Source organism: Panthera tigris, chromosome A1 (assembly GCF_018350195.1).
Source record: "Panthera tigris isolate Pti1 chromosome A1, P.tigris_Pti1_mat1.1, whole genome shotgun sequence".
In the NCBI taxonomy this organism is placed as follows: Eukaryota; Metazoa; Chordata; class Mammalia; order Carnivora; family Felidae; genus Panthera; species Panthera tigris.
In genome coordinates, this window is record NC_056660.1 from 126,560,378 (window position 1) to 126,586,499 (window position 26,122).

The 26,122-nt window shown below is 38.0% G+C and overlaps 1 protein-coding gene and 1 non-coding gene across 5 annotated transcripts in view; both read right to left on the reverse strand.

Moving 5' to 3' along the window:
* PDE4D (phosphodiesterase 4D) overlaps positions 1 to 26,122 on the reverse strand; it is a 1,404,509-nt gene that overhangs the window by 167,383 nt on the left and 1,211,004 nt on the right. For all 4 annotated transcript variants that reach the window (XM_042987253.1, XM_042987256.1, XM_042987263.1 and 1 more), the window contains 2 exons: positions 20,202 to 20,275; positions 15,495 to 15,544 (listed from right to left, as the gene is read on the reverse strand). In XM_042987253.1, the coding sequence (XP_042843187.1) occupies positions 15,495 to 15,544; positions 20,202 to 20,275 (124 nt within the window). The remainder of the gene's footprint in view (positions 1 to 15,494; positions 15,545 to 20,201; positions 20,276 to 26,122) is intronic.
* Positions 953 to 1,061, reverse strand: LOC122232131. Its single transcript, XR_006209494.1, has one exon. It is a non-coding gene; the product is annotated as a U6 spliceosomal RNA (small nuclear RNA).

The window sequence follows — 26,122 nt, forward strand, 5'->3', positions numbered from 1 at the left end:
TGAATTCTTAAGACACTTACTCTCTGTGACACAATCCTGGGAGTATCTAAGATTCTTGATACGTTTTTCATATGTACAATTATATCCTGCTAAGTCCTTGTAGGTAGGATTAGGTCACATTCATTTCCATTTCCCTGAAACCCAGAGTACAGAATTAAACATGTTTTTGTTCACTGGTTGATGATAAGTCACTATTAATTTTATTAGCTCTAGTAGTTTAGTAACAATCTACTTATCCAGAAATGGTCCAGGAACGTATACTATTCAATACCAGGAAATAGGTGTAAAGAACCCCAGAACAGTCAATAAATGCATTTAAAGACTTACTTGTTAAAAAGTGGAATCAGGTCTATAAATACAGAAAACAAATTGATAATTCTTAAGTGCTACTTCTTCCAGAACACCTTCCATATCTTGCTTTAGATCTCCAGCAGAGAAGTACTAACATTTTCTCTGCCTTTCTTTTTAGAGGTGCCATTTGATGCTTGGGCTCAAAGAGACAGAGATGGTGGTGTGGGAGTGGCCCTCCTAGTTTTACTTTTTCTTTGTAGGGAAACACCTAAGGAGATCTGTCACACTTATGAATCTAACCTCTTTGAAGGTCTTATTTGAAAGCAGATTGTGCTACACTGTGCACAAAAGGCATTTTAAATTTGCAGGTGTTACTGCCCAAATTAACAACAATACTTTGAACTTTTACAGAACCTTTCATCAAATGATATCAAAACAACTCAGCTTATAAAGCCTTAGGAAGCTGGTGGACAAAATATCCTGTTGATATATAACTGGGAGTTTACTGCATTAGCTATGTTAGTGATTTGTTTCAAGTTCCCAGACAATGGTATGTTTAGGCAAAGGATACTATTTTCTGTGGGCTACATCTCCAAATTGTGATATTTAATCTTGAAAAATTAAAAAAAAACCAATCGTTTTCTTTTCAAATTTTTTGCTGAATTTTAGTTACCAGTTCACATGGACTTGCTTGTCATCCTTGGGCAAGTGCCGTGCTATTCTTTTCTCTATTGTTCCAATTTTAGTATATGTGCTGCTGAAATGAGCATAGAACCTAATAATTATTTTTCCCTCTTAATTTGGCCAAGCATAGCTTCTTTTTGGTGATCCAGAGAAAAGCTCATAGAACACACTAAAATGGACTTCACCTGTGGTGAAGGAGAACCATACTTACCAGTGGGTTTTAAATGAACAAAAAAGTGTCCTACAAATCTGTTTGAGTCTTCTGGTTATTATTATTTAAATGTGTAGCTGTGTAGCATGTTTCTCCAAAAATGCAAATCTAATCTTTTTCTGTTTTTCTCCTTCTGGCTTCCTTCACTCTTTTTCCTCACATACATTGCCCTCAACTGGGAACAGGGGTGCATTCCTATTTTCCCAGATTTTAAATCTGTTGTAAAGTAAATATGAGCAATATGTGTCTGAAATGTTTATCAGACTATGGTTTTTATTTGGCTTTGTCCTAGCATATTAGTTTTTTTTTTTTAATTTTTTGCCCCATTTCAATGGTTTCTTTGATGTCTTGTTTTGACCAGCTGCTGAGCTTTTTGTGGCTGTCCATTTACATCACTTTAAAAAATGGTACATAAATGAAATTTGAACAAAATGAACAGTACTTTCACATTGTTTCAAAATCAAACATGTTCCTAAGGAATCTGATTTATGGCAGATGGAGAACAAAACCTTCCAGAGGGAGGACTGTTAAATGAGTCTTAATTGCTTGCATATGAAAATATAGTGACTAAGATTGTGTGCACAATTAGGAATTTAAACATGTAGAAAAGAGCTGGCCGTGGAAACATTTTAGCAGGCATAGCTAGTTTGTATGAATACAGACAATAGAAGACAAGTTAGTAAAGGAAAATAATTTTAAAAGAAATTTAGTTGTTTACTTCATCATTCCTTATGTCAAGCTTCCAATTGTAAAGATGATTCATTTACCTCTGAAACTCAATGTACACTAAAAAAAAAAAAAAAAAAAGAGGTTTATTTAAGAATTAGAATTTCTTTCTCAGTCCCTACTATGTGCCAGATATTAGGCTTGGTGCTTATTCATCTCATTTAATCCTTAAAATAACTTTCTGAGGTAGATTAGTTATTAACTTGCATTCTACAGATGACAAATTGAGGCTCAGAGAATAAGTTGCTTCAAAGTGAAATGGCTATCAAGTGATATATCCAGGGTTCTCTGTATTTATTGAATGAAACCGAAGCCCAGCTTCTTACAGTGCCTAGCTCTTCCCCTGGAAAAACACATACCTTTCAAAAAAGTAACACTAAGGGTGCCTGTACTTTCAGTTTTGCGTCAAACTGCTTTCCTTGTGTTGGGTGACACGGCGTGGTATGGCTGGGTGGACGGGCCAAAGTTGGTCAGGTCTGGGAGCAGGGGTTGGGACAAAGATGGTAGATTTAGACACACAGGCCAGAGCTGGGTGGCCTCAGAAGCTCCGTCAGGGTGTTGGGTTGGGAGGGCAGTGGCCAGGTGGAAGGATCTAGTCAAGAGATTCAGCGCTTCAGTGGCTCTGTAGGCAGCAACTGTGGGGGCAGTGAGGTTCCACCTGATGGTTCTGCCACAGCATGTGGTACTCAGTCTGGCTCCCCACAGCTAGGGTTTGGGCCCTCCTCCTTATGATGACCCGGATGTTCCAAATGCATAGTACCGTGTTCTATCGTGAGCTTCCGTTTGTCTTCAGAAATCTAAGACCATGTCATGCCTCTAATGGACCAAAGTGTCTTTTCCATGGGACCTCAAGTCGTCCTTCAGATTCTTTCTCCTTAGGAAATCTTCACCTTCCTGGAATGGGGGTATAGGCTGTTTCTAAGGACTTTGATGAGGGTCACTATGTGGATATCCAAAACTAAAGTTCAAACAATGAACCTTCAAATAAACGTAGAACCCCAACTCATTCATATACTGGGGTCTACTTACATGTTTTTTTCTCAGAAAGTTGAAACGCTTAAAAACAATCTGTCTCTATTATTCTGTATTCCTTAAAGTAAACCCAGACCACAGTTCATTTAAATTACTATTAAGCCAAGATCATAGAAATGTAAATTATTCCTCACTTTGATTCCTTATAAGCAAACCGGGAGCCACAGATCATGAAACTCTGTATAGAACTAAGCATAAACGTGTGTGTATTAAATGGTCAGGCAATCAAGTCACTTTTGTACCTTCAGAAGAACTGGGTTCCCAGGGATACATTAATGAACAAATGTCATCCACATTCCTAAGAACCTTAATATTATAAAGAGCAGCAAGCTGAGAGATATATTAGCAAAATAAAGTGTGTTGTGGCCAATCTTCTTATCTCACTATAATCAGTAATAATTTGGGGTCCACCAACATGTATTTCTCTTTTCTACCAGTACCCTAATTTGTTTCAGGAAATTATCTGGTGTCTCCATTGGATAATTTTAATAATAGCATAGTCCAAAGTGATCAAGTGCTTCCTATGTGCCATGCATAGTGCTTAGTTTTCCATAACTATCATCTCAATTTTCTTGAACTCCTTATGAGAAAATTACTACTATTATGCCTACTTCAAAAACCAGGGACTTGAGTATATGGAAGGTTAAATGAAGTGTTTGAAGAAAAGCATCTGTAAGTGGCAGAGCTGGGATATGAACCCACATAATCTGGCCTCATAACTTAGGCTCTTGGTACTACCTTATGCTACATAGTGTGGGAGAACAGCCCGATGTCCTGTTCTCCTTTAGCCAAGACCCAAGACCCAAACTAGACAAGTTAGACCCCTTCATTGGAATTTAACTCTTAGACATATTAACAAAGAAACTCAAAACAGTTATAGGAGGCTCTCTAGATTGCTCCTGCCATGAGAATTTCCCTTCATTTGTGCCTTTCTAGCACTCTGAAGATGAATGGAGTCCTTCAACCCTGATCCTTCAGCCTCCTGACTAATTCTCAGGGAATTGGAAATTATTTCCAATATTCTATTTTACTGAAGTAAAGTAGATTCCATTTTACTAGATTCTATTTTACTTAAGTTAGCAGAGTTGGGTTTTACCTTGCACTGGAGGATCATTGCTGATGTACCATCATTTAAGGGGAGGGTATAAGACAGCCTAGAAGAGAGCTGGGTGAGAATCCTCAAAGAATAGGATGCTGAAGGACTGTAAGTGCTCAGTGATAATGGGATAGACACATTGAGAAATAACCTTGTAGTATAATGCCAGGTTGATTTCCTCTGCTTCCCTTTCTGTTGAAATGATGAGGGCTTGGGCCCCTCTCTCAGCCAGTAGGGCTGGGACACACTGGCCTTCTCCTTTATCTCCAGGACCTTCAGCAGTTTCCAGTGAAGAGAACTGTGCTGGGAAGATCTTTAGAAATGCAGACTGTACAAGGTGTGTTGAAGAGGCAAAAAAGACTCCCAGAGACCGTTGCATTCCTCTCAGAAACTGACAGGATTTCAGATGAAGCTGACTCTTTCAAAGTGTCCCCTGTGAACACCTACCTATATGCTTGCTTATTCTATATGTTGCCATCACTCTAAAATCCTAGGACATTGTCTTGGGATTTCCTTGCCACATCTGTTATACTTCTCCCAAATACCTCAAAATTGTCTTATCCCTCGGAGTGGATTCATTTCTAGAATTAGCCTGATCCAGGCTATTCTGACATCCTGTTTGCTGACTAGCATTGGTAATCATATTGGAAACAGTATTTCTTGTCAAAAGTGAAGCATGACAGTAAACAAATGAGGTGACTCTTTCCTCTCTGGCCTATAAACTATTCCCAAAACTATTTCTAAAATACTCTCAGCAGTGGCATCTGGACTAAAAACAGGTACATTTTACAAAGGTAACTACTTTGAGGATCAACATGAATGGCACAATAGCACCTACTGATAGTTTTGTAATGCACATTGATATATAAGGCGCTTTTCACCTTTTAGTAAGAATTGCCATTTATTATTACCAGACACTGTGACAAATTTTCTACATGCATTATCTTGTATAATCCTCAAAATTAGGAGGACATTATTATGAGTATCCACCACATTTTGACAGAAAAGAGTCAGGGCATAGAGTAAGTTGTCGAAGGTCACAAAGCAGGTAAGCAGGAGAGCACGGCTTTCGTGAAACCCCGATCTCCTGACTTCTGAGCCCTCTTCTTCTCTAGGTTCCCACGTGTACATCAAATTCACAAATAAAACTTACAACAGTGTGGAATTTTTTTTCAAAATAAAAACCTGCAGGAAAAGAAAACCTAGGTCTATTTCTATGTAAACAATTCTTGTTAAACAGCACAGTCACACAGTCAGAGACTTGAAGTGTCTCAGAAGCTATTTGTCTATCCAAGCATTTGTGAACCCTCTGCTTTCTTTTTTACTTAATGCTCTTTGTCAATGAACAAAACACATTTGATCTTTTTCAATTCGGAAAACTTCTAGGATGATGGTTCTAAAGCTCAGGGGAGGTATTTTATGCCTCACTGGGTCCCAGAGCCTAAACACAGTCTTTCACAACCTAGAAACAGAGAGAGAAAGGGCAAACCCAGGAGGGCACACAGAAAAGAGATTCTCCACATAGACAATTCAGTGTGCAATATGCAAATATCAAAAACATACCAGAAAGAAAAAGTCATAAGGACCCATGTAGAATACAGTGAAGCAGAAATACTTCCAGACTGCCCACAGTGCCAGGAAGGAACCACAGAGAAAGAGAGAGGATAGCACACTAAAAAGCACTGGATATTTAGACATCAGAAATATCTAAAGGAAGTGCGTCTGGGGGATAGAGAGCTAAGGAACTTCATGGCTAGAAATCGTACTCAAGAAAATATAACAGGTATGATGGGCTTATCAAGAGTCTAAAACAAAGACATGATGAATCTTATCACTTGTAGAAAGTGCCATTTCAGGGGTTAAAAGTGGTCCTAGAAGCAAGGTGAGTGGGAGCCTCAAGCACTGCTTTTTGCCCCTAAACTTCTGACATACTCTACATGAGGCACTTCTCACACAGACCACACCGCTGCTCCCTGTGGAAGTTCCTGCCAGGGTACTCTCAGGAGGTACTTCAGGAGAGTCAGGAAGAGGATGGTAGGAATTAAAGAATGCTTCAAGAATTCCACATCCTAGGCAGGAATCCTTTCCTTAGCTTATGTAACTGAGTTCTTAGGGTTTCCCAAAGGTTTCTCTGTAGACTTTATCCATTCTCTTTTTAAAAAATGTCTAAGTTTATTTATTTTGAGAGAGAGAGAGAGGGAGTGTGCCGGGAAGGGGCAGAGAAAGAGGGAGAGAGAAAATCCCAAGTAGGCTCCACACTGTCATCACGAAGCCTGATGTGGGGCTTGAACTCATGAACTGTGAGATCATGACCTGAGTCAAAACCAAGAGTCAGATTCTTAAGCAACTGATCCACCCAGGAACCCCAGACCTTATCCATCATCTTATCCTACTATCCATTCATATACATTCATAACAGGACCATATAAATTTATTTTCTGTCCTCCTTAAAAAAAAAAAGAAGAACAAAAGAACAAGAAAAATTCCTAGGGAGTCACTGTCCTAGGGAAGAGGCAAATGACAACAGATTGTATGTTTGTTTGTTTGTTTTTGTGCACATGTCAATAGATCTTAAGAAGGGAAACCTTAGTGATACTCCTTTGAGTCAGCTGTAATCTACACTTTGTCATTTGTGGCTGTATATCGGATCCTCATACGGTTTAAAGGAGGTTATGCCTGTAGAGTCTTCAGTAAGTATTAAATGTCAGAAAATGTTACCTTTTATTAATGTCAGTATCCATACCATCTCCAACGGATTTTCTAAAAGTATTTTCTGAGATGGTAAAAGAAGGCTGCTCGAAGTGAACTCTCTGTTGATTCATGGAGTCAAACAATTCAGTGTCACATTTAACCAGTAAAATTTGGGAAATTAGACCAAAAGGAATTTTCACTGCTTTGCCCCACCACAGTAATGTATTTCTGAGTATGCCTAGAATATTTTCTACAGAATACATGGGTGGGAAGCCCTTTGTGGGTAAAGGGAGCAACTTAAGAATGTAGCTTTTGTTTTCTTTCTTTCTTTAAAGAAACTTGGTACTGTGTCTAAGAACACAAAAACAATACAGTTACTAAACATAACATTTCCCAAGCCCGCTCCCACCCTCACACGCAAACATGGACATGATACTTCTCTTCTAGGAGAAGAGCAAGCTTGTCTAATTAAAATCTTGTATACATTTTGAGAGATAACAGCAATGGCAGCCCAGTAATGACGACCATGATGACGTGCTTTACACTGATAATAGTATCACCTTGTCTTTCCTTCCTAATCACACAGCACTTCACACATAGTATCTTGTTTATCTTAGACTGTATTGTTTGTGACATGGGGGTGTGGATGTCACTAATACACTTTCCACAAAGACAGTGATTTTCCAGCAAATTACGAGCAACTCAATGACCCCACTGTGCACTGGCACTCTCACCCACATCATTCAGTATTCCATGATTCTCCCAAATTTGGCCAAATGGATCATCTGGGAGCACTCATAAAGACTGTGAGTCTTGTCCCAAAGATTCTGTTCTGGACTGTCTGGGAATCTATCCTCTTATTTTTGTTTTAAAGCATACCCTGGTGATCTCTTTTGGTCAGGCAGGTTTGGGAAATACTGCCCTTTTCAAACTCAGGGCAGTAGGAAGGGATATTGGCTGCAGTGGACTTGGGTGAACATTCAGATCCTCTCTTTCTCTGGTAGCTTTGCTCAACACTGGAAGGATAATAGAACAGTCAAGCCATAGGCGTCATAGGCTCAATAATCAACAGATTGAGTACTGTCCTATCTGAGGGATATTATTATTATTTGAAAATATAGTTAATTCTTCACTGTGGCTCCCCAATACTGAGATATCATTAGGCAGCATCTCATTAGTACCTTTTCCAAGTGAGAAGAGGCAAACAGTTGAGACCCAAAAAATACATGTTTGTCACTAGAGTCTATATAAAATGATTAAGCTATCGGCCTTTGGTACTTACTAGTCAACAGCTAAGAATGTCTTAAATTTAATCCATTACACATAATTAAAATGTATTAAATGTGTGCCTAATGCCCACTTAGCACCTTATCATGTAGTCTTTAAAATAGTAGCATTTTTACATGATTAAAATTTTGCCATAATTCATGTAAAAACCTTTTTATTATAGGTTTTTATAACAAAATAGAATTCCTACAGTATTTATTATTATTGGGTTGTTTTCCATCTTTTATGCTTATATACATGTGCTGTGATGAACACCATATGACTTCTGTTTTCACGTCTTTTCTCATCACTCTTCAAGGTATTCTCAACTCTGTCTCTGAAAACAGTTGTCAGTCTATCCCCTCATCTTCACTGGAGATACCACCACCCGAGTTCAGAGTTGCGTTATCCTTAGTGTGTACTTGACAGATAACAGCCTGCTAATGAGGATGGGGCTGCCTCCGGTCTCTTCTTTTTGGTATGTTTTCTATCCTGCTTCCAATATTGTCTTTCTAAATTATATACTTGCTCCTCTGCATAGAAACGACTGACGACTTGGGGCACCTGGGTGGCTCAGTCAGTTAAGCGTCTGATTCTTGATTTCAGCTGAGGTCATGATCTCATGGTTCCTGGGATTGAGCCCCACCTCAGTGTCTGCATTAACAGTGCAGAGCCTGCTTGGGATTCTCTCTCTCTCTCTCTCTCTCTCTCTCTCTCTGACCCCCCCCCCCACTCATGCTCTCTCTCTCTCTCTCTCTCTCAAAATAAGTACACTTAAAAAAATGATTGATCATCTTCCCTTGCCCATAAAACAAAGTCCACCATGATCAACACTGGCTTCCAATACTCTTCACTGCTCCTGTTTTGTTGCTCCGCACACTTTCAACTCTCTTTGTCTTTTACTGTCCCTAGTCTGCTGATCTGACAGGCACCCCATGCTTCCACACCGCACTCTTGCTGGCCCCATGGGGTCAGGTGATCGTCCCTTGACTATACGCAAAACTCTACATTCTTCAAAGCTCAGCAAAGAACTTTCCATAGATAGTACCTGTATTTGAAGTTGCTTCAATTATGGCCACTTGGCTTGTACATAATCATTCATGATTCCTTCTCCCCTTGATTGTGAATTCCTTGATGCCAATAGTCACATTTTACTCATACCTTGACCTCTAAAACCTACCCTATTGCAGGCCATATAGAAGGTACACAGAAAATATTTGTTCACCAAATGGATAATAATCATAATCATAATAAAATTCTAGCACTTACACTACCTACCACTTGTTGAATACATTCTTGCTACCAATCACTGACTTAGAATTTACTGATGAGAAAATGAAAGCTTAGAGAATTTATGTAAATTGATCACAGTTAAAAAGCTAATAAAAGGAAAGCTAGGTTTTCAATCTATATGGTTCGACTCATACTGGCTGACTAAATAACATGCAGTTTCATTTAATTATGTCAATTAATGTTGTAACAAAATACCCAGAGAAGATATTCAGGCAATAGATATTCAATTAATTATTTTCCCCATGATTACACATTTGTTTTTTTCACTGTTTATAACACCAAGTATTATTTCAATCACTTCCTGGTTGAAAAGTCATTGTGTTAGACCTGCTTCCCCTCTCTCTCTATCTCCACACACACATATGTATTTATAAATATATATTTAAATAGAAGTATAGAAAGGCAAAACAGGTTAGCTTATAAAAAAGAAACAGACTTTTATACCTCTAAAAGATTATAAGTTTAATAATCATATAATAATACTTCAAGTATTTAAGGAAATCTTTCAATTCAATGCTTTTTCTGGAGAGGTCTTTTTCATGACGGAATTTTTATAAACGTAACCTCTTTTGGCTTAAAAACTTTAAAACACTTGATAGTCAGTAGATGTGTTAAGTGTCAAGGTAAAATAAGAAAAAAACTTGCAAAAAAGTCAATGTACAGGGGAACCTGGGTGGCTCAGTCAGTTAGGCATCTGACTCTTGATTTTGGCTCTAGTCACGATCTCACAGTTGGTGAGTTTGAGCCCCATATCAGGCTATGCACTGACAGTGCAGAGCCTGTTTGGGATTCTCTGTCTCCCTCTCTCTCTGCCCCTCCCTCACTCGCTCACTCTCAAAAATAAACATTTTTTTTAAAGCCAATGTACAAACAGTCCCATACACAATCTTTATCCATGTTTCCTTCAAGTTATTAAACCACATGTCCTCAGCATTTTTCAATCAGATTCCTAACAAAGCTAACTGAGCTTCCATTTTTTGCAATTATCAGAGTCTTGCTATAATGTGCCCTTATTAAAGGAAAAGGGAAAATAGGGGAAGTACATGGTGAAGTGGTGCCTGCTACTAGTAGAGGGGACTTGTGTGCAATGGACTGGTCTCCTCCTGCACGCACACCACCTTAACGTGCATTTCCGTCCAATGTCTCTTTGACCTCTCTCACCTAGACCCATTTGTCTTCTTTATGCAGATCTTGCTTTCAATTATTATTGCACATATTTCTTTTTATGTTATATACACTATTTGTTATTCTCTCTCTCGCTCTCTCTCGCTCTCTCTCTCTCACACACACACACACACACACACACAGACTTATAATGACTTAGCTAAGTACCTAGCATCACTATGTACTTTCTTGGTGTCTTTTCTTTAATAAGCTCAAAATGTTAAATGGTTAGTCCAGATAATAACACAATAATTGTTCCAGTTAAATACCTTTGGTATTCTTTTTGTCCCCTCGTTGGATTTTAGGAATGACTTTGAGCTTTAGAAGAACAATAAACATGCAAGGTTAAGTTTCTTCTCATTGGGTTTCAACTAACTAGTACTATTTGGATAATTTACTTTTTATATCTTCTACTTACCGAACTGACTAAATTCTATTTAGAAAACACTCAGTTTTTAAGGGATTGTGAATATTCAGGGTAAAATATGTGGAGTGGAGACTTACACCAATTTTTTTGTGGACTAAAATCAATTTTGTTTTATGCTAGTCACTGTATTACATGACTCCCTCTATAGGTAAAGTGTAAGCAATTATATTCACTTTATCACTTATAGAGAAAAACTTGTATTTTTTAAAATCTTGAGCCAAAAGACATTTGCCTTAAACCTCCAAGTTCGATTTATCTGAGAGCCTAGAGGTTATATTCAGTGAATATAATTGAAACAGCTCTAAATATAAAGACCTATCCAGGGAGGAGATAGGACATGACTTTTTTTTTCTAATTTTCAAGTTTATGTACAAGAAATACAGTTCTGTATCTATTGCTCATAAATTAATATCCTTTAATACTTCTTATACTTTCTCAACGCATACACTTCTAAAGTTGGTCTGAAAGCTACCCTAATATGATGAATGGTTTTACAGGGGTGTAAGAAGGCCCCTGGACTCAGAGATATATATTCCTGGGTCCATGTCTAAGTACCATTTACTCTCACTAGGCCTCAGTTTTCTCAACTTTACAATAGAGAAGTTTAAATTTCCTCTGAGTTGCATTCTTGCATGAAAATCCTTAATTTGAAAATGATTAAAGGGATTGAAAATGTGGCAATTAGAAACTTAGTGAAAAGTGATACTGGGAAGACATGACAAGATTGTATGAGGTAGCTTTTCCTGAGTTAACATCATTTGAAAACGAAATGCTCGAAAGGACTAATTGTGTCTAAAGAGGCATAGCTAAACTCCAAAACCCATACAGAACAGCACAATACAGCGATGGCTTGGCCATCTCTGACGCTTTGCTGCCCCCTCATGTTTCAACATACTCTAATTCTATTATTCACTGCCCCTTAAGGACCTAAGTAGGTGAGCCTTGCTCTAAGTAATACAAGGATTCCTAAAATGTCCTGTGATTACTGTTTAAAAACAATCATTGATGAAATGTTCCAGAAAAGCTGACACATCATGAGTGTCTTCCTCCTCTACCTTACAAGCTTTCAAATTAGCTTTAAGAACAACAACAACAATAGATGCCAGACATGGATTAGGATTATAGGAAGAAACACTTGGGGAGTTACTCATAACCTGCTGACTTCTGGTCTTTGTCTAAATTATCTCCCCAAATTTCTGCGACAGCACTGAGAGTTAGCTACTCATATCTACATTCTTCAAATGAGGGAATAAAGCAAATGAGAGACCCAGGGTTTGTACTCCAGCTCCAAACCCCACATGCCATGTGTTTGTTATATCACACTAAAGAAAAAAATAGCTCTTTAGTAATAAGACTCGTTTATAAATGTACATTTGGAAATGTACATTAGCTATGGAAATAGAAACTGCCAAGTGATTTACATGCTTTAACCCTAATGATATAAAGTCAAACTTCCCTGGCTTTAAAACACATGTCAAATGGAATAATCTCAAAGGAGAAAAGGGTATTGTAAGTTCTGTGGGAGAAAGCTTTAGAAAACATAGTGTGATGCATGTAGACAAAGTTCTTAACTGTTCTTTTAAAGAAATCAAATGGTTGATTTATGGAAAAGTTGTAGAGAGATCATTATTTTAGATTTTGAAAATGATTCTGAGCCATACTTTATTGCCCACATCACAGGGCCACCAATGTGTGTGGCAGTGAGGAAAAGTAGGGACACAGCACTGGGAGCAATAGGAAGACCCAATTTTGACAGGCACCAAGGAAGTGTGTCCATTTTGACCATTTTGAGGGGTTCCATATTTTCTCTCTTATGACCCTACAAGCCTCTTTCTCTCATTTTTTCCTCCTTTCAACTCTCTGCCCTACTCATTCCATCATCCCTTGTTCTACCTACAGAGAATAAAAAAAGTGCCAAGCAAAAGAGAAAATGTCTTGCATGCCTACTCTGTGAAGCAGGATGCTGAGAGCATCCATATGTGAATGCCCCTTACTTAGCAATAACTGTATGAAATATGATAACCAATTTATAAGTGGGGAAACCAAGGCAGAGAGGGGTATGTGGCCTGCCCAGGGCCACACAGCTATCATGGTAGAGCATGATTTGAATTCTAGACAGGCAGAACACCCATTCTACACAATTCCAGGGGCGCCCACCCGTGATGTTCTAAGTGGTTGCCCTCCAGGGGCCCCTGGAGCTGTGCACCACAGCAGCCTTTTGGACCACTCCTGGACTCTGCCATATGGTGCACTGTTCCTCCAGATCCTAACCAAAATATCTAAGAAGGTCAAGTTCATCTTAAAGGGTGCCCCACTGACCCTTTTTAACACTCTTTTCTGCCATTCCCAGGACCATGACACAGGAATAGCTGGGTTCTAACAATAGGAGGCGTGAACCTGGATGTATAGGTCCTGAACAGTCAGCGGCTGAGGAAGGAGATGCACTTTTCCGTGTACCTCAACTCTTACTTCTATCCAAGTTTATGTTTTTAAGAGCCTACTTTTTCAGAATGGGCTCAGAGACAGAAATCTTTTCCTGCCATTGCCCTCATTCCCACAGCCTCCATTCCACTTTTCCACCTTGGTTGGCTAGGCTGGGACAAGGAAAAAAGACTGCCATTCTCCAGTTAATTTCCCATTGTGCTCTGTGATGAACACGGCTGCACTAAGCAGTTAAGGACAGTTAATTAGTTTCCCTTCCTAGATAAGATATTTCTGTAGCCCCACTGTCCCTAGGCCTCAGGTCAAGAGCTTGTGGGTACAAATGAGGCCATATTAACCTTAATTCTCAGATTTCAATGGCTCAAAGTTCCCTCTGGTATAACTCCTGGGCCTCAACACTATGTGAACATTTGTGGGGGCTTCTATAGGGTCTCTCACATGTGTTTAAGAAAAGTCTGTGCCCTTTAAGTACAATTACTCCTCCTTTAATCACTTCCCGGCATCTGCCAGGGTGGTTGGACAGCTGCCTGGACCACTGACCACCCACCACCTCCTGATGGACACAACAATCTCCACCGATACCTGCAGCTGCTCTCTGGAGAGGATGCTCCTGTGAGGCTGGCTCATATGTGACCTCAAGCTACACAAGCGTCCAGGAACCAAAATAGCACTGCGTTCTGTTCAAACTACAATGTCAGAGTCCTGCTTGTGGCAAAAATAGTAGGGGTGGGGAGGTGACCCCTCTGCATAGGGGTCAGATCTAGAGCCTGAAGCAGGGCTGGGGATGAGCTTCCATGTGGCCTCTCTCACTAGAAGCCCCAGCTGCAGGCTCACAAAGGTTGGCCTGCTTGTCCCTCAACGTAATAGGCAAGTGTACAGAGACAGGGCCATCCAGTTCTACACCCCTATCTCAGTTGAGACCCATTGACATTGAACTCAGCTTTCCGGGAAAAAAAAAAAGTTGTTAATCAAAGAACTTATTTTAATATACAGGAATTTCAGTCTATATCTTGAACAATGACAGGAAGAAATGTGATGGACAAGGCTTACACTATGAAATGACACTTGAAAATCATCACCAACAAGATCTTGAAAGATAAACATAGGAAAAAGAACCAAACATTTAATATTCGTTGAAATGCAAATCCCATTCAAAAGACATTCCAAAAAGAACAACATTACCAACTGTTCCAGAATCAACTCTGATGTGACCGCAAAGGAGACCAGATTAAAAGTGCTGACCTGAATGGGGAAGTTAACTTTCAAGCAAAGTGTACTCACTAATAGCTTAATAAGGAGCTCTCAAAATATTCTGAGTTGGAGTCCAAGGAAGGCACTTGAATCAAATGAAGTAATGGTCTAGTTTGGAGAATATGTTAATTTTCTTCTGGTAATAATTTTAGAAAACATAGGTTTTCTTTTCCAGGCAATTATTTTAATGAATCAATTGGGGTTTCAAGAAATGATTAAATGAGTTCAATTTGGTTTCAGGTTCAGCAAAATGAGATCATTTGTTCTGTTTTTGGTTCAGTTGAGGTCAAGCCCCATGTCTAAAATAGATTAATAGGAATTGGGATGGTTTTTTTTTTTTGCCCTTTATGTCCCTCATCCTTCTTTTCCCTTCTTTTCCCCAAACATCTGTTCTTTTGATCTCATTGAACTTTCCTGTGTTGTATAATTACTTCTCTCCCCTCCCAAAGTAAATTTATTCTCACTTTGAGCCAAAATCAGGACTACTGGAATGGTGTTCCTTCCTGCACACAACTGGGATATCAATTAACCAGTAAGGTCCCTTTTATTTATGCTTTCCCTTTCATTAAAACAAACTACCACACAATAACGTCATGCTGATGGCATAAGCCTGGAAACGATATGGTCAACATTTGGAAGGTAACACTATCTCTCGTAATACAAATGCCGAGAGCAATGTATCAGCACAGATTTAAATGGTCTTTAAAGACGGCACATCAGTAAAGATTTCCCAAATAATAGCTTAAATGGAGAACTTGTGGACTCAAGGATAGAAATGATAATAGAGAGAAAAAGGGAACAATTTCTTTAAAATTATAGAATTGCAATATAAAATTGGTGTTAAGTGTTATGCTGAACCTTGGAAGATATGATTTTTTTTTTCTAGACAGAAGAAGAGTAAGCTTCTAGATCTTTCTTACCTGTTATGGTGGCTTTGTTGATGGATGGTTGGTTGCACATGGGTGATCTTCTGACAAAGAGAGAAAAGTACAAAGCAGTAAATATGTGGTGCATGTTAATCTCAGGACTCTCGGAGTCATCTCCAATATGCTATTTTAATTCAAAGGATTATTTTTAAGGCAGGACATGCAAATGAAGATTTCTCTCAGACTAGCCAGTTAAGTTCCTAGTCTATAGTTAATATCACACATGTCAAAAAAAAGCAAAGAGTTAAATCTCACAGTGATAGACTTTGGGGAAAATAAGGCTGAAGTAAATGTCACAGGAACATGATAGAGGAGGAAGTTCTTATTAATTGACTGCATTCAATTAAACCAGGGCTTACAGAGCAAACACAAACTTTGTGAATTTGAAGAACAGTCAAGCGACAAGTGGTTTCCCTAATACAGTGATGAGAAACTTTTGTTTTTGGCATAAATTCTCAGAAATGAATGACTCCTTGGAGACTGTGTTACAATTAGAGAAGCTATTTAAACACTTTCCTTTTCCTTTCCTTATATTGAGAAACATCTCTGATACATTTATCAGAGAGGTATATCAATGCTTTGTCCAAATAGATGCTATAGAGACTGCAGAAACACTATAAACCAAAGGTACTTAAATAGGTTCTATCTTGTATTCTCTGATTTTTCAGATGCTTGCAAAGTTTCACAAGGTGATTATATTCCCCTTGAATTGAAAAACCCTGCTCTAAAACTAACATGTATCTCTACAGAGTCCAGCCACAACGTATCCACTATTCAATCAGTCCTTAATAAATTATGTTGAAAAGAATATCACTTATGGACTATAACTTACTTACAATTGGAAGCTTTTAAAATATTGCATAGTGATCTTTAACACTTAACTAACACTTACAAAACACTGTGTGTCAGACACTGTGCTAAACGAGCACTTTCGACGAATAATCTACTTTGATCCTCAAAAGAAACCATAAAGCAGGTTATCTCATTGTTCTCGTTTTACAAAAGAGGAAAACAAAGCTTTGGGAAGTCGAGTCACTTGTTCAGAATAAGAGAGCTGAGTTTTCAACTAACGCAGTGGGATTCTAGAGCCAGCGCTCTGCCATACTGCCTAATTTTTAAGATGCTTTTGTGGAAAGAGGACGAACAGCCATGCGTCTGTGCAAATGACAGACTCTTGCAGAGCTGTGTTCAAATCTGCTTTCCTGAGATGACACATCTCTTAATTGGGAGATGCAATCTAGTGCTTTCTAAATTCTCACTGCCTTGGTTCCAGGCAGTGTCTGGCTCTGACTTACTGCTTTTAAGTTTATTGATGTCACTTTAGGATTGAAGTTTTGTGTTTGGCTGGAAATGCACCACAATCAACTGCCAAGTTATTCTGGTTTTTATTAGTAAATGAAATGAGAAATGTAAAACTTGATTAATGTTTCATAAAACAGAAAGGGTGATGCTTTAAATTGTTACTCTGAAATAGAGCTGATCTTCTTGCTAAGAGTATATTATTCAAATAATTTATATCTTAATTACTCCTTTTTTAGTCCTTGCTCTGTGAAAATCTAGAAAGAGTTTTATCTGAAAAAAGGTATCAAATGAATAGTCCTAAGCTCATCTACAGTTTTAGAAAACCAAGTTATTGCCTTTTTATTTATTATCTTCTCTTAATAACAATCCTACAATTTGGGGACTTGGGAAATTGATATTTCAACAAATAATGACAAGCAGACGATATTAATCACTTGATCCATGGTTACAGTGGTAAATCATTTAATGAAGAATGGGTCAGAACTCACTGTGGAATTAAAAATCTCAGGGGCAAGAAAGAGCAACATGATAGAAACCAGTGATAGACTAGTAAAATCAGCAATCCACATTTGAGTACCCACAGGGGCCAAGCTTCACATGCATTCCTCATGGACTTCTTTCCGGTAGCAAACAAAAAGGGCGGATTGTGCAAGGCCTCACATGCCTTCCATGAAATCCAAGGGTAAGCTTGGAAATGTTTTAGTGGCATTGTAAGTGTCCAGCAGGGAAAATTCTGATTCCCTCATGGTCATCATGTGACAAGCCAGAGTTATACCATTTCACTACCGCTATCTGCAGCAGAGCTTAGCTGTGTAGACTAATTTCTGCTATTCTGATACAGGAAGAGGTTGATTCAATTTGAATCAGTAAAGGAGGTACAAATCTGCCTTAGCCAAAAGAGAGATTACAAAGGCCTTTACTTAGAGACTACCAGCTAATATTGTTTGGTTAGATGTTACTGGACATACAATAGGTCAGGTTTAGGCATAAACTATGAGTTTCTATCCTCCTCTAGCTGCTCTTTTCTACTTTAATCTGTTTCATCCTTGCAAATCAGTTGAAAACTTTATCTTTCAAGGGATGGGTCTTAGGTCATCTCTTTAGAGACAGAAAGCCAGTCTGCTGCCTTCACACCTGTCTGGTAAACTGTTTGCCTGACACAGGTTTAGATGTTGGTACCCAAGTGACCATGTCTGAAGGAAGTATAAAAGGCATTATAAAGTTTGTAGTTTGCCGATTCAAAGACATGCCTTAATATTTGGGACTAAAATGTTTGGGAGTGACACCCGTAATTTCATGCCTCCTGTGAAGCTGAGACTTTCCAAAGAGGAGGTGATGTTACCTATGAGTTACCAAATGCCAAAATACCCACGGGGCTGTTGAGATCACTGGGATATTATATGGCCATGGAGCACAGAAGACACGTTTGGTAATGGTAAACAAATACTGCAAGTAAACCCTCAGATTTCACATGCTACAGTATCACTTTGCTCTTCTAGCCAACAAGCACATGCAGAGTGACTGCTCTGTGCTGGCTCTTGTGTGAGGCACCAGGAACACACGTCAACCACATACACCCCCCAATGGCTGCAGGCTGACATTCTTCAGGGGCGCTCAGACAAGTAAATAGGTACCTGGAGCACAGAGGGATATGTGCTAACATAGGAGTTAGGTGTAGTATGCAGTTACACAGACATGGAAGGACGTACCATCAAGTCTGGGACCTGTGTGTACGTGTGTTATGTTGGGTGTTAGCCAGGGACGATGACCCCAAGTAAATTATATTTAAGCTGTGACCTAAAGAATGAATTGCAATTAGCCCAACGGATGAGGTGGGGGTGGAGAAGAAGGTGAGAAATGTTCAGACTGAGGAGACAGGACTGCGAAATCATTACCTGGAAAACAGGACAATTGACTGAAGCTTCTGGGTTCCATTCGAATAATTACTTGCGTTGTAGCATTTATATTGGTTTTTAAAAAACCTTTGTTATCATAGAAAATGCATACATAGTGGCCAGAGCTTTTTTAAATTCACATGGAAAATGTGAATGTGTCAGTTACATTATTATGGGATTATTATTTTAAATTATTCACATCTTTTGGGGCGTCAGGGTGGCTCAGTCAGTTAAGCGTCTGACTCTGGCTCAGGTCATGGTCTCAGAGTTCACAAGTTTGAGTCCTGCATCAGGCTCTGTGCTGATAGTTTAGAGCCTGGAGCCTGCCTCGGATTCTGTGTCTCTGTCTCTCTCTCTCTGCCCCTCCCCTGCTTCCACTCTGTCTCTCTCTCTTCTTAAAAATTAAAAAAAAAAAAAAAAAAAAAATTAAAAAAACATTTAAAACAATTAAAATTATTCAGATTTTCCATATACTTTTATAGACTTAGATAAGTTATAATTTTAAATAAATTTCTATCCACTGTTATCTTAATATTTATTTAAAGAAATTTTTTTTCTTCTGGTAAATTATTTGGACTTGATATTTTATTTTATTATTAATTTTTTAATGTTTGTTTATTTTAGAGAGAGAGAGACAGAGAGCACTAGCAGGGGAGGGGCAGAGAGAGAGGGAGACACAGAATCTGAAGCAGGCTCCAGGCTCTGAGCTGTCAGCACAGAGCCCGATGTGGAGCTCAAACTAGTGAACCTTGAGATCGTAACCTGAGCTGAAGTAGGATGTTTAACTGACTGAGCCACCCAGAGCCTCTGAAGTTTACATTTTAATGACTTGTTGTTTATTATTAATGATAGAATGCCAAAATAAGGAGCATTTGAGTAATTAGTTTTCCACTTAATCGTGAAAAATTATTTTCTTTTTAGATTTTTCACCTTTATTAGATGATTCAAATTATAATTATTTCCCATCTCAGCTTTCTGTCTTTCAAATGCTTCCTCTGTTATCACAAAAAAAAAAAAAACAACACAATTTTATTAATTGCTCCATGAGGCTCCTTATCTGAGATTCAGTAACAGCAGGAGAATCAAAGATCTTTGATATGATACAATGCTTCTCCAAGTTAAACTGGTGTCTTAGAATTAAGAGGATGACTTTGGATTGACTTTAAGGCTTGATGAGATTATATGTCCACGGTTAATTTATGAAGTAAAGCCAAAACGATAGAGTTACCCTGAGTGTGAATAACTGGGCAAAGGACTGATTATGCCAGGTGATTTCTGACAGACGCAGGCACCATATTTATTTCTCATACGGCTTCATTTCTGATATTAGAACCATCACTGCAAGTATTATAGAAAATTGACAGGACATCTTAGGCTTTAGCGTAAATGGTTAGACAACATGGCAACGACTGAGAGAAATCAAATACATTGCCTTGAGTTCAACCAGACTCAGAAAACACCGTCTAAAAGTTTAGCATGACGGGGTGGGGAAAGGATAACTTACTTGCTAGGTGCTCGATCTTGCAAATTAGTTAATGCAGCAAAGTTGTTTCGTACAGTTCGCAGGCTGGCCAAGACCTACAACAAAAAGGGACTCTTTAAGCTCCTTGGAACAGAGCCATCTTTAACACAATTTAAAATGGTTTGGTGATGTAAAAAGTAGTTTGTTAAGTGAAAACCTGATACTGCTTGCAACTTAGTTTCACATACCACTAAAGAATCTTTTAGCCCTTAGTGAAGTTTACATGTACCTATTTGAAATCTGGAGTGGTCAGACTGCAAAGATTTCCCAGGTATTTCTCCTCATTGTCAATGAATATGGTGACGTAGCAGAAGCTGACACAGTATTCCTGGATTCCTCAGCCACCAAACCAATATCTTAGGCAATATACATACAGTATTGTTACGAATTATGCAAATTCAAAATAGTATAATACAAAATAATAAGAAACTCTCACTTTAGGGGTAAAATTTTAAATATATGTTCCCAAATTCTCTTTAAATATTCACTAAGAATGTCAGACTTTCAAAGTCAGAAATCTAGGTGAATTAAATTTTTTTTTTCACTTTTGCCACATGGCTACCTAGCAAAGAAAAATTCTTTTCTTTGTTAAGGTTATCTGAATCATCAATTTTAAGATTCTTAAGGATGCATTTTCACATAAAATGAGACCACCCTATGTGCTCAAAACTGGGCCTATAGAAAGTACTAAAGAATTTTGTTGAAGAAATGAATACATAGACACAACACACCCATATACACAAGGCGGGACCAGCATATCCCATCTATCTCTGAAGGTCCTTCTTTTTCTAATCTAGTGTAACTAGAAGGTGGCGAAAGAACTGGAAGTGAGGCTAGGAGAGAACATTTGCAAGAGCTTTACCTGCCTCCCTTTGCACTAGAATGGGTGAGTTTCCCTCAAGGTAGAGCTTCAAGGTGAGATTATAAGTAATGTGGGTGACAACCAGAATGTTGAGTTTAACTAAAACATAGATTTCAATTGTCCTGTTAGGTACTACGTAAAGACCCAGACTGCCTGGCTCTGTTACGTATTCAGTGAATTTAGACAAGTTACATAATCTCTGTCTACCTCAGTTTCCTTTTCTGTAACCCAGGATAGTGATAGCTGTCTTTGAGGACTGTTGTGAAGATGATATGAAATGACAGGTTAGGTGCCAAGGACAGTGCCCAGCAAACAGAAAGCACTCAAAGAATATTAGCCCATGATGGCAACATTCCATTTGTTTAATGATCTGGCATGTGCATGGAGAGTTTACTTAGTGCCTATCATTGGTAACAAAGGGGGGTGGGGAACACAAATCTGTAGTTGTTCCCACTGTTCCAGAACTACTTCCAAAATGTTTTCATCCAGCTCTGACTTAGACTAAAGCCAGTCTAAATGTTTTTCTAAGACAAAAATGTCTCAGACATTTCTGAAACGGGCATTGATTCTTGTTGGTCACTGGGGTGCTGTTTACACCCCAGGACAGTGACCTACAGCATTATCCCCTGAAGGGGTTAACGGTGCTTCCTGAGGTGCCAACCATGATTAACTCAGTCACTGGAAAAACCTGGCTCATTATCACATGTAAACAACTCACAGCACTGAAAGGTCACGCTGCCTATGACGGAGTATTCAAATAACCAAGTGCTGACATCAGAGCATGCTGTCTTTCATTAGGCATGAAGTCTTGAATGATGCAGAAATAGAAATAAATCTGATAAATGATCCAGTGTCATTAAATCATACAGGCCTAATTTAGGCTTTAAGGATTGAATATCAAATATACTAATAAAATATTTTAAATGAGGTTATTGCACTCCCTAAATACTCCTTTTTTCTAGACAGAATTTTAACCTCAGAATTCTGAGAACTTTATCTAATAAATTATAGTGAGTTCACTGCATTTGACACCTAGGTAAACAGAAATAGTGCTGCAGCTAATTCAAGTTCTACGCTCATTTGAAAGAAAACATTAGTTCATGAAAGATAGACTATAATTGTTTTTCTGTGAAACAATTTTTGACTCTGTTATAGTAAAGGTTATTAAATCAGATAATTTTGTTTCAGATATTAATTTAAATTTCATGTAGTTTTTGCATAATCTATCTTCACACAGGACAGAGTTTAAACAGAACAAACGGTAGAATGTAAACTATATCTCCCTCATTAATAAAGACAAAAACCAAAATTATTGTTAGTTGTGAGAGGAGGCAGGTAGATGAAATTGACAACATATGCTCAGGGGGTATTAAACATATTGGTACTGTTCTACTTCTTTAGCTGCTGATTTTAGTGTCCTTTATATTTTAGATACTAACTAGATATATTCTCTTATATGCATGAATTACTTCAAAATAAAAAGTGAAAAAATAAATTTCCTTTCCAGCCCCTCGTCCAGGCATGCCGCCTGTCCCCTCTCCAAATTGACTTGTAGGTTGTCTCCTCACGTTTGCTTTTACAAACACTGCTGCAGTAAATAATTTTGTAAATATATCGTGCCTTTTGTGGGCTGATACTAGATCACTGTTTCTGTGGCAGGACAAATAATACTTTATAAAATTTCTAATAAGGATTAATTATTATCTCCTGCACTACAGCACACATATAATACTGGCAGAAGTATAAATAAAAGTTCCAGACATATGCTACAGGGGCGTTGCCCTGGATTTAGCTGATCGATCCCGGGTGCCTACATCACGAATGCACAGAGTTAGTGTTTCATGCTCTCACTTGTCTTGCAGGCCACAGAGTGAAGCATCTGGAACTCTAGGCTGTGTGGGAGAACTGGAAACAGTTTGACTCAAGCCCCTCAGTAAGGATTCAGTTATTCTTTGCTTTTGTTTCAGGGAAACTCTCACTCCCCTTGAATTCAACCTTTTGAGAATTATAGTCAGGGCTTTGCAACTCCTATACTTTTCTCCGCTACTTAAGGTGTGCTAACCAAAAAGTACCTTGAGGTTTTTCCCTTACACAGCTCAATGGTTAGAAAATGAAGGCCATTTCTTTCTCTTCTGCCCCTCCAAGCAACAGTGTAATCAGTCTAGGTCAAAAATACATTTTCAATGATGAGACATATATACACTTTAGGAAAGAAATCGTGACAGCACTATGGAAAACTTTTGCAGAGGTGGATGATGTATTGGCCCAGGAGAAGGATTGAATGTTATTTATACACATGAATCTTAGATTTTCTTAAATACCTTTAAACATTTATTAACCAGTAAGATTCACTGAAAATAGCAGGAAACTATGGGTTTCATTTAAAAGTTAAACAACAAACGACTGAGCATAATAGACTAAAAGAAATGTATACTTCTGTCAATGATTTCTTAAAAAGATGTCAAAAGGAGGTTGCTTCAAACAAACAGACAAAAAAAGATGTGGCAACAACATTCTCCTTAAAAATCCCTGCTTAAAAGGTAACAAAGAATTTTGAGGATTACTTTTCATTCCAATTACACTTTATACCAATAGATGGTGCTAAAATACAGACCAAGAGTTGCCAGTGGCCTTGAGGAAAGGGAGAACAAGAAAGAATTCCTTGCCTTGGTTTTACTTCCAGAAAAAAACAAAAACAAAAACAAAAACAACAAAAATGGAGTCAAAGTGTAATTATTTATAAGATAGAAAGGTCATTTTGATAGAAAACTTCTTTCCAAGTTATGTTTTAGTTAAACCATATGAAATTGTTCTTTTTGTAGGTCAACAGAGGTTGAATATTGATGGTTTCATATAATTAAATCTAAAAAGTACTTTGATTCCTAGAAGATGCTAGCTGTAATTTCTTTTAATAAAATATCAGGGAAAAACTAGCAGAAGCAACTGAAATGTGATGACCAACTTCTTTTACAAGCCAGTAGGGGCGCCTGGTGGACTCATCAAGCTGGGGATTGAGATGAGCCACAAGGTGGTTGCTGCTGGGTGAAATGGGTCAGGGATACTCAGGGGCCTTAAAAATATAATACATTGGCAATGTTCGATTGCCAATGGAACAGTAATGTTCTATAGAGTTAGCGACTGGTACATTTTTTACAAAATTATCCTAGGTGTTATATTTTGCTTACAGTAAAGGTAAAAGGATTCATCTGTTCCTACTCTGTATATCTCCTTAGTTTTTTAACATGGGGGTTTCTTCAGGATCCCAGATAATAGTGGGTATTTTCCGGCTTTTCCTTAGTCAAATATTCCACTTCTTTTAACAAGATGAGAATTTCACCTAGATGAGAATTCTAGTTGGCTTGCAGTTTTACAAGGTAGTCATATCACATATCTGGACAGGTGTGGCCAGACGTAGCTAACTAAAAATCGGAGTTTGCTAAATTTCATCAGTGTTGTGTCTCACTGGTATTCCTTAGTCTACGGAAAGAACTCTGGCCAAACTGTTCCTATACTTTTAGGAGGAAAAGGCCAGTTGTAGAGAGGCATGATGTGGCATGGCATTGGGATTCCTCTCAATACCTAGCCTTTGTGCCTAAGAAAATCCCCACACCAAAAGATTTCAACAAAAACATAGGAGAATATTTCAAAATGGAAATAAGTCACATCTATAAAGATGTCACTTTTTTGAGGACCAAAAAGATTCTGAGCTTATAGGGGAAATATAAGAAATTGGAAGTGGCAAAGAGTTTAGGTTAAACACCAGCAAGAATTTCTTACCAGGACAGTGTTGTGGACATGGGAACACAGTCTGAAGCAGTGTTGTAGGACCCCTTCTGAAGATTACATCTGTCCAAATGGGTTAGGTTTCAGCCATGTCCATCAAATTGGATGTCTTTCTAAATTGCTTTATAACAAGATTTTGTTCTCTTAGCTTTACAGAAATCTATGACTGGGGAATAAAACACGTTTTGGAGACTCAGGCAGAAAGCAATGAGTTCTCAAGTAGAGGCAGATGAGGTGGGTTTTGGGGACCTTTGACCTCTTTGGACAGTGTGAGGCTGATTATTAAGGATTATGGAAAGGAAAATACACTAAAAAAAATAAACCTAGGGAGATGTAAAGTAAAATGTCAATACTAGTTATTTGGGGGTTTGGAATTATGGGAAATTTCCATTTTTTCCTTTTGCTTATATTTCTTTTTAAAATTTTTATGGCAAAAGAAATTCTATTTTGAAAGGAGAATGTCTTTTTAGCCAGAATAATTTAGTGTGAAATTCTAAACTCCAAAGCATACTGGAGGAAGGGGATAATTCTTGGTCTGTTTGAACACTGCCTTGGGTGACTTGTCTAAAATCAAGTCTCCTGTCCATTTGCAAAAACAACTCTGACATATTAAGCCAAATAATGCAGACATCACTTCAAGTGACTAAATATCTTTCATTTTAAGCATTATCTATAATATTTAGCATCCAATGGTATTATATCTCGTACTAAAAATTTAAGGTATTACTGGTTAGGTCAACAGAATATTCTAGGAGGTATCCAACAGGGCTTAAGAGAAGGTCATAGAAAAACTGTTGCTTACTGGGCCTTTTTATCTGCTTTCCCAAAGATGCCCCATCAGTGGTGAAACTGTTCAGTACTTAACAGGCTTTTTTTTTTTTTTTTAATTCTAGTATAGCTTTCCAGATCATGTACTTGAGTAAAAGGCCATTTGTGAAAATACGAAGCATTTAAAAAACAAAACAAAACAAAACAAAACAAAATAAAACAAAACAAATCTGCAGCCTCTGGGCCAATGACCAACTACCTTCCATAAGGTGTTATGAAACGTTGAGCTAATCATATGTAAACTCTTCTAAATACATTCCAGGATTATTTTCAGGCATCAGATATGCCTATATACTATGCAGAGCTGGTTTATATTCAAATCCTAATTTCAAAAGTATTAAGTATATATATTTATTTAAAAAGTTTGCTAACATAGAATAAATGATTTTTTACATGTATATATTTCTCAGTGTACTAAAATTCTGTTGTT